This window comes from Acomys russatus, chromosome 4 (assembly GCF_903995435.1).
Source record: "Acomys russatus chromosome 4, mAcoRus1.1, whole genome shotgun sequence".
Lineage (NCBI taxonomy): Eukaryota > Metazoa > Chordata > Mammalia > Rodentia > Muridae > Acomys > Acomys russatus.
In genome coordinates, this window is record NC_067140.1 from 2475605 (window position 1) to 2490378 (window position 14774).

Here is a 14774-nt window from a genome sequence, read left to right on the forward strand (position 1 = left end):
AGGAGTGGATGAGAACAAGCTGGGTGTCCTGAAATAGGGAGTCCCCAACACCTGCCCAAGGACAAGCTGGCTGTGAGATGACAACTTCTTCCTTTGTTGTTTTTTGTGAGCACTCTCAGTGAGATGACAGGAGAGTTTAATGAGCCCAGAAGCCAGAGTCAAGTCACGGGCTGCCACTTATCATTTGTGTGATTTGGGCAAAGTGCTGAGCCACTTACTTGGAACCTCCATTTTCTTATCTTTAAACTCTCTCTCTCTCTCTCTCTCTCTCTCTCTCTCTCTCTCTCTCTCTCTCTCTCTCTCTCTCTCTCTGTCTAACTGTCTGTCTGTCATTGGTACCCTAACTCCTCTCCTCTTTCCTTCCCACAATAAATCTCCTTTCATACCAGAAATAAAATAAAATAAAATGGAGATAGAGATTGGTTTTTTTCCTAATAATCATAAACTTAACTCTGCAATCCAGCTAAACTTGGAGGGGAATGAGGACAATACACGGAACCCAAAGAACTTCAGTGAAAGCAGAGATTGCAGGGTACTGGGAGCAGATGGGGCGGGGCTCTTCTGAGTTACAGAAGGAATGGTCTGGTGGGTAAGATGCCTGCCAAGTCAAAAGAATAAGAGTTGTCCATAGCTGGAAATGGTGCTTTTCCTGCTGGTCTTGCCATTGCTGGACCCGAAGTACTCCATGGCTTCCGCGATGCTCATGGCTTCTTCCACCTTCCCAGAGACCACATGCGTGCCATCCAGCCTCTCAGTCTTGTCAGTGTAGATTTTAAAAAACTGGGAACCATTTATGTTTGGTCCAGCACTTGCCATGGACAAGGTGCCATGACCTGTATGCTTCAGGAAGAAGCTCTCATCCTCAAATTTCTCCCCACGGATGGATCTGCTACCAGTGCCGTTATGGCGTGTGAAGTCACCACCCTGGCACCCGAATCCTGGAACAATTCTGTGAAAGGAGGAACCCTTATATCCAAATCCTTTCTCACCGGTGCTCAGAGCATGTAAGTTTTCTGCTGTCTTCAGAACTTTGTCTGCAAACAGCGTGAAGAAGATGTGGCCCATGGGCCCGCCATTGAGTATCATGTCGAAGAACGTGGTGGGGTTGACCATGGCTGCAGCGAGAGATGACAGGGGACAGTGGCATCTGCCGATATTGGGTTTTGAAGATTAGATTTGCTAACATGTGTGGCTCCTGGTGAATGACAGGTGTGCTAGTCACTTTTCCTGTTGCTGTGGCAAAATGCCAGAAAGGATTTTTTTTTTTTTAACCTCACAGTTTGAAAGTACAGTCCTCGACAGAGAAGTCAAGGTCACAGGAGCCTGAGACAGCTGGCCACATTTCATCTGCGGTCAGCAGAGCAAACTGTGGCATCCAGGTTGCTTTCTTTTTATCCAATGGGGGACCCAGCCCATGGTATGGTGCCACTCACATTTAGATAGGCTTCTCCCCCCCGCCCCCCGCCGCCGACAATTAACCTAGAAATTCCTCCACAGATGTGCCCAAAGGTTGTTTCCAAGATGATTTTATATCCGTCAAGTTGACAATCAAGGTTAATAATCACAACAGGTGTCCAAGGGGTGTTAGCTTGTTACAGGCTCACAAAGTAGTTCACGTGAACACACACTATTCAGGATGCAAAGACAAAACAGGTAGATCTTATGGACTGTAGCATGGACACTGGCCCCAAGGTCTCCTGTCCCTTAGTCATTGATGTGAGCTGTTCGTTGGTGGGTTTGCTCACTCGTTACCCAACACTCACTGTAGCTGGGACTGGCTGAGATTGAGGATGGTGTCCAGAAACAGGCGGGTAGAGAGGTAGACTAGGAATGAGAGAATTTTTGTAAAGTCAGTTGAGTTTTAGAATCCAGGGCTGTGAGAGAGTCATGGGCATCCAGGGGAGGTCTACCAGGAGAAGTCTATAGAAGTAGTACCGAATTGGGCAGGGCTTACAGTGTTCCATTCATTCTTTCATCCCCTCATTCACTGAATACGATTTGCTCAGAACTGGTCCACCTGTAGTTGAGAATTCAAATAGCGACACTACTGCAGACATGTCACTATGTTTCATGCACAAGGCTGCATCGCTCCATTGAGGTTCTGGGATGTCTTGGGCCCAGGAAATCTGAAGCCAGACTTGGCTTTTCCTACCTGGCTCTGATTCCCAGAGGGACCGAGAGTGTGGACCAGGCCTTTCCTCCTGGGCCACGCTGTTGGCTCCAGTCCGTCTCCGATGGCACATACTGTAACTGTTGTATTTTGAGCCCCTCAATACTTTCCAAGTCTAAGCAGCCTTCTGTAAACACTTGAGACTCTGCTGCAAGCTTGCCAAGGCCTTAGCTTTGGCCCGAGGAATTAGAGTGCAAGAAGCCCCCAGCCATGAGGTACGGGAGATAGATGACATAGCTCCCGTACCCAACTTGGCTGGGCTTACTTGGGAGTGTGCCCTTTGCAGCCTTCAGGCACCCTTTGGTGGCTGGGCTCTGTCACCCACTTCGGTGCTTGATTCTGTATTGGAAGAACCTTTTGTGTCTCGGTTTATCTCAGAGTCACAGCCTGTGTCCCCAGAGCCCAAACATAAAGTCTCTTTAACTCAGTCTGAGAAGTCTTGTCACTAGGATGATGTCCAAGCTCCTTGCCACATATTCCAAGACCTTGCACTGGGTCTCCCCTTCCATATTTGGTTCCTGAGGTCGTCTCTGGCCTAGAGAGAGAGATTCCTTTTCATTATTGCTTGTCTGAGTTGCACCTACTTTTTCAGACTCAGGTCAAGTTCATCTCCAGAAAATTCTACAGACCACACTCATTCTGGGAGTGTTCTTTGGGACTGAGCCTACTCCTGTCTGTGGCATGGATGGCACTGGGCTTTCCTTCCTGTTTATCTGGTAGTTGGCTATGTTAGTATTCCTTCTGGGTGTGGCCTTGAGAGCTGGGAACATAATGTAGTGGACCTCAGCGGCTCTCTGCACAGGCCTCTTCCTGGGGTCATTTGCGTATCTTCCCAGCATGACAGCTGACTTCCCAGGATAGACATGCATTGCAAACATACGTAAGTTTGCTTGTCAGAATAGCCTTAAGTGTCACATTTGACCATGTCCCCTGGAGGGGGAGACCTGGTGGCACTCAGAGGAAGGACAGCAGGTAGCCAAGAAGAGACTTGATACCCTATGAGAATATACAGGGGGAGGTAATCCCCCTCAGGAACAGTCATAGGGGAGGGGAATAATGGGAAAATGGGGGGGGGGAGGAATGGGAGGATACAAGGGATGGGATAAACATTGAGATGTAACAAGAATAAATTAATAAAAAAAATTAAAAAAAAAAAAGAATAGCCTTAAGTGACAGATACATTATTACACATGTTTCTCAGCAGAAGAAGCCATAGGTCTGAGAAAAAAAACGCCTTTTACCTATGTCAGGGACAGATCTAGGACAAAGCCTCAGGTTCTCCTATTCCTAAAGCAGTGCTCTCCATAGAGGTATCCAGCCCTGGGCTCATCTGGGTCCTAGTTAGACCCCCCCACCCCTGGCTGGGAGGTGGTCCTGCTCTCCTCTGTTCCTCCTGTGGCTTCCGCCTTCCTCAGACCATTGTCAAAGGAATCACTGGACTGCCATCTTCTTCCATCTAGCTGTGTAATCTACCCAGACTCTCCCAGTTCTGCTGCCTGGGTCTCTCCAGCCATTTGGTCGGAGACAGAATGCAAGGCATACGCCCTGTGGTGGTCCTTGGTGGCGTGTCCTGTGCTCTGTGGCTTTCCTTTGCTCTTCTGAGATAGATGAAAACATAAAACCTGGTCCTGGAGCTAGAGGAAGGCCTGAGCAGCCACTGGGAGGATGACAAGCACACTTCACGGGAAAGCCACACCGCTGTTGCCATGGTGGCGTCGGCAGCAGTGATTTCATCTCCTGGTCCCCAGTGCTTTGATATCTAACACAAGCCTCTGACATGTTGACAGCTGGCCTGCAGTCTCCCTTTGGCATCGGCTTCCTTATCTCCAGGAAGCTGGAGGAGGCTCAAGAGCATCATATCGTCAACTTCCTGATGTTACAGTTGTTCCTCACAGGCTGCTGCACCATGATAGCTGATGGGACCCGCGATGCTCCAACGGGAGCCAAGGTGGCAAGGATCACAGAATGGTGGGAGGAGATGCCCCAGGGACCAACCAGTGAGCAAGCAAAAGAAAGGCCTGTGTTATCGCTTGTGCGTCGGAAAAGCCCTATGAAGTAGGATTTGGTGTGTGTTGAGCAGATGTGCAGAGGGTGAGTCAGAGAACACAAGTAGCTCAGCCAAGGTCATGAGTGGGAAGACTGGAACAAAGGCCAGGGGACCAGGGGACTTCAAACCCAGCACTTTCCATTCTCCTCACCAATATGTCCCCCCTCCCCACTAACCTGTGATCGTCTACCCCTCCATCTTGATCACCCACACCCACCTGGCATCACCCATCCTCTGGTGTAGGAACGCAGTTGTAGAGCCTGGTCCTCCAAGCAAAACAGCCACCATCTTCATGTGATCAGCAGTGCCTGACTCAAGGGATCATCAGGATTGTGTGTGTTGACTACTAATGTTCACACAGAGAAGGATAGACTGGGTAGGGACCCTCACCAGGGAATCTAACCACACCTGCTAGTCATTTATAGCCCATTCTGCCCTAAATGCACATGCCCTTAAGGCTTTGGGGTTTTTTAAATATATATATGGGCTGGAGAAAGTTAATTGAAGGGAATGGCTGTGGGGGAACTGTCATCCATGTTGGGCGAAAACTTTCCAGTGGGTCTGCTTTGGGGTCACCCTTGCTCCAGTGGCCAAACCCTTACTCATGTCCTATAAACTCAATAAATTCATTGGGTCGCCAATGTCAACTTTGGTGGAATCATACTTTGGTCTGTCACTGGGACCTTAAAGGAGGGCGTGGACATTCTGTGTATCTCCCTAGGGAGGGGGGTTCTTGAAACAGATCCCATCTCACCCCCATCTACAGACACCCATCTGATTTGGGATCACTCACCTTCCTGTCTTGTAGACAACTGCTCAAGACTCCGTGTCTGCTGGTCTCTACTGCAGGAGCTCAGGTCTGACTTTGAGTGAGACAAAGCCCTTCCCCCCTCCCCCGAGCTCCTTGGTTGTAGAAGGCAGACAACTAATAATTACACACTGTACCTAAGGCATAAGAGTGCAGCAAAGAGAAGTAAACCAGGAGTAACTAAGACAGACTGGTGGTTTATGAAGCGCTTTCTGACAAGGTGACCTTTGAGCAAATGCCTAAAGAAGGTGAGGAAGTGAGGGAGTGAAGCCCCAGACAATGTGGGAGAAAGGAAGAGGGAACAGCCGTGCAAAGGCCCTGAGGCGGGACTGAGTTAGAAGGGCTGCTGTGAGGGAAGAGAGATGAGATGGAAGGAGAAACACGGGCTGACAAGAACTGGCTTCAGTCCACATGAATTCGGGCCTTCGCCATGCTGGAATGAATTCTTATCTGCCAGAGAAAGGGCCATAGCCACGCTGACATGGGTGCTCCCCAGTCTCTTTCCTCTTCGGTGGCACCCGCGGTCAGAACAGAGGCCGGAAGGCTGAGGTCTGCAACAGCTTATGCAGGAGCTGTCTGTCTCTTAGGGAGGGGAGCGTCACAGCCTTCAGCCTTCTACACCGTCTCCATCAGCTCCGTTTATAGAGGAGAAAACTGAGAGGTTGTGTAGCTTGTTCGAGGTCACATGCCAAATTCTTCCAGCTCTTATATCCTTCCTCAAGTTTGGATATTGAATATCCCTAAGATGCCCTTGTGTGAAAATCCAGGTCCATCATAGTGCACTACTGGTAGGTGAGGGAGCCTTTATGTCAAGCCCTTAGGTCTTTGGGGTGTTGTCTCGGGTCCTTTTCCTTTTCCTCAAGACCAGGTAAGCAGTTTCCTTTGCCTTGTGCTCCTGGCCACTGCCATTTTGTGCCCTTCTGGAGGCCTGAAAGAGGTGAGCCAACTAGTAAAAGGCTAGTACATAGAAAGCCAGGAACCAGAGCCAACCTTCCTTCTCTCGAAGCATATAGCCTCAGGTGTGTTGTTACAGCAATGGAAAGCTAGCACAGTCCCCCATCAGGTCTTTTGAAACCTTATTTGCTGGTGGACCATGGAAGAGAGGCCCTGGGAGAGCCCCTCACAGCTGGTTTGGGAGGAGATGCCATCCACCCAGCCCTGCCACCATCCCACGGCTGATAGCAGATGTGGCCTCCAGGCCAGTCTTAGAGAACATAAAGTCGGGCTTCTCAGTTCTTCTTGGCAGGAGAGCGACACCAACCATGGCTCCCTCTGCTTGATGGTTTAACCTGAAGATTGGGAAGAGCTGTGTTTTCTGACCTTTGCTTGAAAAACGAAGCACTTTTTCTGTAGTTGACACTGCCTTTGGGAGCTGGAGCCTAGGGCTTCTCTGAGTCCACTATGGCTTGGTAGCTGCCCCAGTAGTCATGGCTTGGGGAATTGGAGGCTGATTAAATTGATGGAGTTCTCAGTTGATAGTTCTAGTGGTTTCTCTGCCTCTGTTATACGAAGGATCTGAGGCAGCCTGGGGAGGAAGGGGAAGGCGGAAGCTGGTCATCTGCTCATTGGGAACAGCAAGGAATGCAAAAAGAGGAACCCAGTTGCTCCTGCCTGGGAAGAAAGCTCGGTATGGAAGTAATTCTGCCATGCCGGCCGGCCTCCTCCGAGCACTGCCCAAATGCTTTTCCGATTTCCAAACTTAATTAGGAGCCATTGCTGCAGTGTGAGTCACCACTTAATAATGAGGGTGTTTATTAAGAAATGGGTGGAAAGAGCACAGGACGGTTGGATCATTCAACTCCCAGTTGTTTGAGGTCCTGGCTGTGTGGTCTTGAGTGAGCTACTTGCCCTCTCTGAACCATTTTCTTGTCTGAAAGTTAAAATTCACCTAGGAAGAACTGGAGGGGGGAATGCTAATGGATCGAGGATGTAAAGTCTGCCAGTGGGGCTGGGAAGAGGGCTCAGTCAGCACAGTGCTTGCTGTGCAAGCCTGAGGACCCGAGTCTGGTTTCCTAGCACCCGTGTCAAAAGCCAGGCATGCGGCAGACATCTATAAAGCCAACTTGGGGGAACCAGAGACAAGATTCCTAGGGCATGCTGTCCAGCAGGGCAGGCCGAATCTGTAAGCTCTAGATTCTGGGAGGGATCCTTGCCTCAAAAACCAATGTAGAGAGAGTGAGTGAGGAAGACCTTTGAGTTCAACCTGGCCTCCACAGCAGGTGTTTAATAAATAACAACCTTCCCCCCCCTCAACTGCTCTCTTTCAAAATGAGCAGGAGGGTTTTTACTTTCTCCACCATGAATGTTCACCCCTCAGAAGGCCCCAGCCATGTCAGCAGAGGCGACTCAGGTCTAATCCGATGTACCTTCTGCACCTCTCCCCCAGGGCTCTGTGTCTCCCAGTAGAGCCAAGCACTCCTACTAAACATCTTTGGATGGAGTGGGGGAGTCCAGAAGAGTGGGGCATCCTGGGTTGGACTCTCAGAGAAAGGATCCCCATGGGAGAAATGCTGGCATCTGGTGGGGTGATGGCCAGGAGAAGAGCTAGAAAAAACTGGGCAGGGAGCCAGGGCTAATGTGTGTGTGTGGGGGGGGGGGTCACCACGGAGAGTGTGGAGAGGAGCAGTTCTTTTAGAGGCTGAGAGCCACCTTGCTGAGCTGCCTCTGGGACAATCACAGCTTCCCTGTCCTCCTGGGAGTCCTCTGCTTTCTGGGTTTGCGAGCTTCTGTCACTCAGGGTGCTTGCCAATTGCACTGGCCTCTTTCTTGTTTCTAAGGAGCCCTGCTTTGGTTTCCATCACTCTTGCCTAGAAGTGGGGGGGGGTTCCATGTGGGGATGTTGGGGAGAGTCTCTCTCTTCAGGAGGCTGTTGCTGGTGCCATGTTTATGCCTCATTGAACAAAGCTGCTGAAGCAGGAGAGAAAGACACCCAAGGTCAACCTCTGGCTTACACACACGCACGAGCACACGCACACGCATGTACACACACACACACACACATGCACACACACATGAATACATGTAAACACACACAAACTTGATTTAAGAACAATATATGTTTAAAATATGCACAGGCAAGTAAGCAAGCTGAAGAGCCCTCCAGCCTGTCAACATCCCAATAAGGAGCACTTAGCTGAAGAAAAACAAACTATTGGTCACATCCGGGTTCCCACCCTACCCCTCGTCTTCTATAGTAGTGCCTCTCAATCTGTGGGCTGCGATCCTTTGGGGGGTTGAATGAATCTTTCACGGAGTTTGCATACCAGATATCCTACATATCAGATACTTACATTACGTGTTCATAACAGTAGCAAAAATTACAGTTATGAAGGTAGCAACAAAATAATTGGGGTTGGGGGTCATCAGAATATGCAGATTTGTATAAAAGGGTCACATCGTTATGAAGGTTGAGAACCACTGCTTTAGGGGGTGGCTATCTTTAGGCTCTGCCGTCTTAGACTAATTTCACCCATCTTTAAACTTGAGGCGTAAGCAAAACAGAGGTCAGTGTGAATCTTCCTTCTTTTGAGCCGCATTTTGCCTTCTACAAAGGGGTGGGCAACTTTGCATCAATAAATTTATACAGTAATCTATTTTTGTGCATTTCAAATACTCAGATGAAATTTATCACTCAAATTTCGCTTATGGATAATTGTAATTTATTCTTTAAGATCGACCAATACTGGCTCTGTGTGTAACACTGGCTGGGGTCACAACTAACTAACTCTCTCTTGGGAGGGGTTGCTGCTCAGGTCTGAGGCTGCTCTTTCCTGACCCTCAGAGCAGGTGCTGTTTCTGGAGGGTGCTTTGGTCTGTGGCTTAGCTGACGGTGCTCATTTTTTTCATGCTAACTGTCCTGTTGTTGGGAACCAGTCACCTCGCCTCACATTAAGACAAAATTCTTCATTACATTTCTTTATTTATATTCATTTATTAATGTGATCAGTGCGCATGCCACAGGCGTGTGTGGAGGTCAGAGGGGTCAGTTCTCCCTGTGAACCTTGTGGATCCTGGGGGTTAACCCCAGTCCTCTCAGGCTTGGCAGCAATAGCTTTTACCTGCTGAGCCATCTCGCCGGCCCCACTCGCTTCGCAGTTGCAGGCGGCAGCAGCTTGTCCTATGCTGTGAGCTCCCTGGAGACCACAAGCTTTAAGTTCAGATCTGTCTCTCTTTAGATCCTGAACCTTTAACCTGTGCTTTAGAGTTCCACAGGAAATCCCCAAAGGATAGGCAAGGCAAAAATGAACATGCTAAAGTCACGTGACTCATGAGGCTGCAGGAAGCCCACCCACAAGAGGTGTGGCTGGCGTGGTATGGAGAAGCATGGCGAGATGGGAGCTCTGGACATCAAGGGACACTGTTTAAAATGTAAAGAAAGAAGCTAGGTGTAGTGTGCATGCCTGAAAGTCTAGTCCTGGAGGATTACCAGGAGTTCGAGTCCATCCAGGATACATAGTGAGTCCCAAACCATCTTGGTCTGTAGAGTGAGACACCCCCCCCCACACACACACACACAAAACAAAAGGTACAGGCAGAGGCCTGCTCAATGCAGGCGGGGGAGGGGGGGTCAGTCCTCATTTGGTCATCATTGTCTCCTTCTCCACCCTTTTTCCTTTACTTCAAACATATACATATTGTCAAAAGTGGACTTCACAGGAGTGTGCCACCACCACCACCGCAATCACCAACAGTGACAGCCATCAGCTCCTTTCTTCTCAGCAGTGGCTTAGCCGTCTGTGAATGTGGGGCATGCGGCCTGCTCCCCTTTTCTTTACCAGATGACAGCAAAATTGGGGTGTGCTGAACTCTATTCAGGGGACACATCTTGGAGACCACTCTTGCTGCATTCAGAGAGTTAGCCTTTCTTTTCAACAGCTCCCTGGAGTCCATAGCTCAGATGCTCACCCCTGGATCAACTGGATTGATCGGTCCCCCTTCAACGGGCAGTTAGGTTGCCTCCTGCCTTGACTTGTCTTCACACAGAAATCATTTTCGTAGATAGCGTGAGAGTGTGCGGGACTGATTTTGAGAGCTGAGATCACAGGGCAGAGGGGACATTTGCTGCCACCAGGCAGATAGGTCCAAGTGGCCCCATCTTTCAACTGTAAGGTGATGTTTGCTCCCTACACCCAGATCCCCAGGGCTTTGTTCTCATCTGCACCTGCATCCTGGTGCTGTTCACTCCTCAGGTCATGCCATTTGGGGGATTTATTTTTCTGCTACAGGGTGCCATGCAGGGCCACATGTCCCCTTCCAGTTGCCATGTTTCTTTGGCCTCCTCACATCTAGAACAGCTCACGGCTTTTCTCTGGCCTTATATGACACTGGCAATTCTTGGGAAAATGTAGGAGACTTTCTGTTTTGGTTTATTGCATGCGTGTCCCTGAATCTGGGGTTTGTGCGGTGCTGCCACTGCACAAGCATGGAGACCCGAGTTCGAGTCCCCAGAGAAGACTAGATATGTCACACATGCACCTGTAACAGTGCGAGCAGTGGGCAAAGCGGAAGGTTGGCTGGAGCTTGCCAGCCGCTGGCCTCGGTCTAGATTCAGTGAGAGACTCTGACTTAAAGGAATCAGAGAGTGAAAAGGAAGAACAGCTGATGTCTCCACATGGCTTCTGAGCGTGCATGGATGTGCATGAGTGTACATGTGCACACCACACTCCACATACACATATACAAAAAAAAAAAGGAGAGAGAGAGATTAGACTCAAGCAAGACATGCATGTGGGGCAGGGGTAGCTTAGAGAGGAGGCCAAGTCACACCAAGAACTTTGGGGTCCCTTTGTCCCTCTGTGGAGATAACTTTGAAAACCTGGCTAAACAACGCTCACTTTCCTCTCCGCCAAGTTGCTTCTTTTCCTTTTGTAATTAGCAAAGCGACTTTCAAGGAAATGCCTTCGAGTATTTATTGATTGCTTGTCAGAGCCTTGTGCGATGGTTTCACGGTACAGTTGAAAGGCACTAGGGACTTTTAGAAAGGCCACTCGGTCACAAAGCTCCTCCCTATCACGAGCTGCTTCAACAAAGGCCAGAGCCGTGAGCCAACTGACCACTGACCAGGACTGTCCACATCTGGGGGCCAGAGGAGGCTCTTTGTCATTGTAAGCTGGCTAGTTTCCTTGTCTATTTTGTTGATGCTGCCTGGCAAAGCTCCAGGTCACTCCAGGAGCCCCAGGAGGCTCTGAGCATCCTTTCCTGGACCCTTGAGTCTGTTCCTACATCTCTAGGAATCTAAGTAGGGCTTCATGAGTTCAGATAAGAAGGTTTAACACTGCCAGTCAAGGTTTACAGGGAAGGTCCCTGTGAACACTGGCCCTCTTCGCTTCTAAGACTCTGGGGGGACCCCACAGTACTAGGGGATCCAGCTTCAAGAGACCTGTCCTGTCTCCTATCCTCTGGGGCATCCTTGCCCTGGCAGGAGAAGGGCAGCATGGGAAAAGGAGATGGTTTTAGGGAAACTTGGCAGCCAAGTGATATTGGACACTGGTCCCTCTTTTCCGGACTCAGTTCTTTCTCCAAGAGCTTGATAACCATCAGGGTTATCATGTGAGCACACACCAGAAAGCACAAGGAGTGAGTAACAGGGAGCCCTGCACAGGGATGGAGGCCATATAGGAAATCTATAAAGGGGAACAGTAATCCTACCAGGAGAAGAATAAAATTCTCACAAACAAGCTGTCCAGTGGTATGGAAAGACCAGAGGGCACAGTGTCCTCTTCTCCCTGCAGCCCCCTCCCATCCTAGGGCTCCAAGCCTTCCTCAGATTCCCCAACAGGCCACACTTTGTCTGGAATGGGGCCTCTTCCATCACTAAGATCCATGGTGCTCCTGGAGTCTTTGCAGACAGGAACTGAGTTTGTTCCTGCCCCTCCCCAACTCTCAGCACTCCGCACAGAGCCTTTGCGTGGGAGGCTCTCAGAAACATTTGGACTGGCTAGCTGGAGCAGAGCTATCGCCACAGCGGCAGGATGTGGATCAGGCTGGGAAAAAAAGGATATCCAGAAGATGGAGATCTAGCCTACCCTTGACTTCAGGCGGGGTGAAAGCTACTCAGGGCAGGTGGCTGGTGCCATGGCTCTACTTGAAACGGCACCACTTAGAGCTCTTGAAGTCCATCTCTTGGGCAAGCTGAGGCAACGGCCATGCTACCACAGACACCTATCTCCATGGCAGCCATCACAATCGCTCACCTATCATACAGCATTCTCTCTTTCCCAAGGTATAATGATGCTCTAAAGGACAGGCCACGGAGGGCTTTGGAGAGCTATGGAAACCCCACCGTTTCCACCATTGTCTACAGTCATAGTCTATAATGTCTATCCAGATTTCTCCATGAAGGGAGTATTTCAACCACCTTGGTTATCATATCTGACACGAAGCACAGACTCACAGCTATGACTGGGAAGACTGCTCAGGGTTGTTTTTATCCATAGTCTCCGATCTACAATGGCAGGGAAGGCAGAGGGGGAACAGCTGGAAGGCATGGAAGAGGCAAGGCAAGGTGTCCAGAAAGTTGTGTTTCTTCATCTGGATGACAAGTTCATTTGCAAAAAGAAATTCCTTGAGATGTACATCTTAAGGCCTGTTCACTCTATGCACACAATACCCAGTTATCAGCCGCAACTACGTTCCTGTTTAGTTGTTTGTTTTTTTTGACAGTCTGATTTTGAACTCTCTAAGTTGCTGACAATGCCATTGATCTTCAGATTCTTCTTCCTCCACCTCTTGAGTGCTGAGATTACAGGAGTGACCCATCACACCTGGTTTTAGAAGATGCCATGGAGCAAACCAGGGCTTTATGAATACTAGGCAAGGACTTGACTGGCTGAGCTGTATTCTAGCCTTTTGTTTAGTTTTTACTTTATTTTATTTATTAGTAGTCTGTGTGTGTGTGTGTGTGTGTGTGTGTGTGTGTGTGTGTGTGTGAGAGAGAGAGAGAGAGAGAGAGAGAGAGAGAGAGAGAGAGAGAGAGAGAAATGCCTTTGCCTACAGAGACATCTCATGGGCCTTCATTTGTTTAATTAATGGCAGATACCTGACTGAGATGAGATGGAATCTCGATGTAGCTTTAGTTCCCATCTCCCTGATGGCTAAGAATATTGGACATTTCCCACGTTTATTGGCCACATGTGGTTCTTCCTTTGAGAACCTTCCATTTGGTTAACTCCCCATTAATGGATTTGATGGTTGGGTTTTTTGGCTTTCAACTTCCTGAGTTCTTGATATGTTCCAGTTATTGCTTGCCCTCATCAGATGCATAGTTACAGTGAGTTTCTGACATACTGTACCTTGTCTCTTCATTGTGCTGTTTCCTTTGCTGTACAGAAGTTTTTTTTTTTTTTAATTTCACACAAAGCCCAATCAATTCTCGCTGTTATTTCCTGAGTCCTTTTTCAAAAGTCTTTACCCTACCTATAAGGTGTTCCCTAGCAGCTACAGAGACTCACGGCTTACACTGAGGCTTTTGGCACAGTTTGATTTTTTTTTTTTTTTGTACAAAGTGAGATATATGGATCTAGTCTCATCCTTCTACATGTGGGAAATCCAATTTTCCACACAGCATTTGATGAAAAGCAGGTGCTGAAGTTACTCAGGTTCCCACACTGTTCCATTGGACCACAGGTCTGATCTGTCTCTCTTTGGGGTAGTGTGCTCTTTATTACCCCAACATTTCCCCTTTTTAGAGTCACATAAGACAGCCTGTGCTCCTCCCTTCACCCCAGTGTACATCTGGAGATTCCTCATTTCAGATGCCACATGCAGGCTTTGGCTTCCTACTGTAATTAGACAGGGATTTTTAGCCTGTTAGAACCACTTCCCTTCCTGTCTTTTTCATGTAATGGATGACTATTGTTTTCCCTGCTGTTGATTTTTGTTAGCTTCATCTTCGGCATCTTTGCTGTTATAAGTACAGGTGCTGCTTCCGGCTTTGTTGACTCAATGGTAGCAATGGTCCCTCTCAAACTCTCAGCCTTTCCCTCTCTATCACAATGGCCATTTAAAAATAGTTGTTTTCTTTGAACACTTGACTCCGGTCTCTGTTCACCCTAAAAACTGTTCAATGATATGCCTTTCAGTGTGATCTCCTCCCAGAAAAACATGTCTGAAAGTTTAATGAGGCTGCTGCTCCCGTGCCCATCCTCCAGCTCTGGACAGAGTGCCAAGAAACCCCTGTCTTCTGCTGTGTCGTGCACACAATCTCCTGCATTTCAAGTTGCCCTAGAAAAGTCACAAAACAAAGACCATGAGATTCTTGGCTTCTACTCAGGCCTCAGTCTTATACTCCAATCATGCAAACTTTGAGCAATGTGATAACAGCAAACTCACTGCAGGGGATGCTGGGAAATGACTTCCACCTTTGGGTCTTTGCTTCCTTCAGCTCAGGGGAGCCAGGTGCTCTTCTCATGGCTCTCGGTGAACCCAGGCTGACTTCCTGGAGGATAAGGGACTTGTGATGTGATTATTTCTGCTACCTCTGCTGACATCAGCTTGAGTGGACCACTGCAGAGCACCTGGCATTTGAGGGAGACATTTGAGGAAGCCAGACAGAGCCACATGAGTTTGAGTCACTAAGGGTTGAGGCAATCCCTCTATGCTAAATTCAGTCCCTGTTTTCAGAAGGGACCTTTTTGCTTCTCCTCCTATCCCTTTCCCTACTCCACTTCTTCTCTTCCTGTCCACATTCTAACCATGTGGTCATTTAAAAACAATCCCACAGCTATCCATTACTTTAGGATGTGGAGTTC

At 48.7% G+C, this 14774-nt stretch overlaps 2 protein-coding genes and 1 pseudogene across 2 annotated transcripts in view; 2 read left to right on the forward strand and 1 right to left on the reverse strand.

Moving 5' to 3' along the window:
* Snph (syntaphilin) overlaps nucleotides 1-14774 on the forward strand; it is a 714025-nt gene that overhangs the window by 475459 nt on the left and 223792 nt on the right. The window lies entirely within an intron of this gene.
* Nucleotides 607-1113, reverse strand: LOC127188330 (peptidyl-prolyl cis-trans isomerase A-like). Its single transcript, XM_051144816.1, has one exon. The coding sequence runs from the start codon at nucleotides 1111-1113 to the stop codon at nucleotides 607-609; it is 507 nt and encodes a 168-aa protein (XP_051000773.1).
* The window catches only part of LOC127188331 (heterogeneous nuclear ribonucleoprotein H-like), a 28782-nt pseudogene continuing 17955 nt past the window's right edge, over nucleotides 3948-14774 (forward strand).

Coding starts and splice junctions, on each gene's coding strand:
- LOC127188330 (XM_051144816.1), bottom strand. CDS start 1,113: ATGGTCAACCCCACCACGTTCTTCGACATGATACTCAATGGCGGGCCC.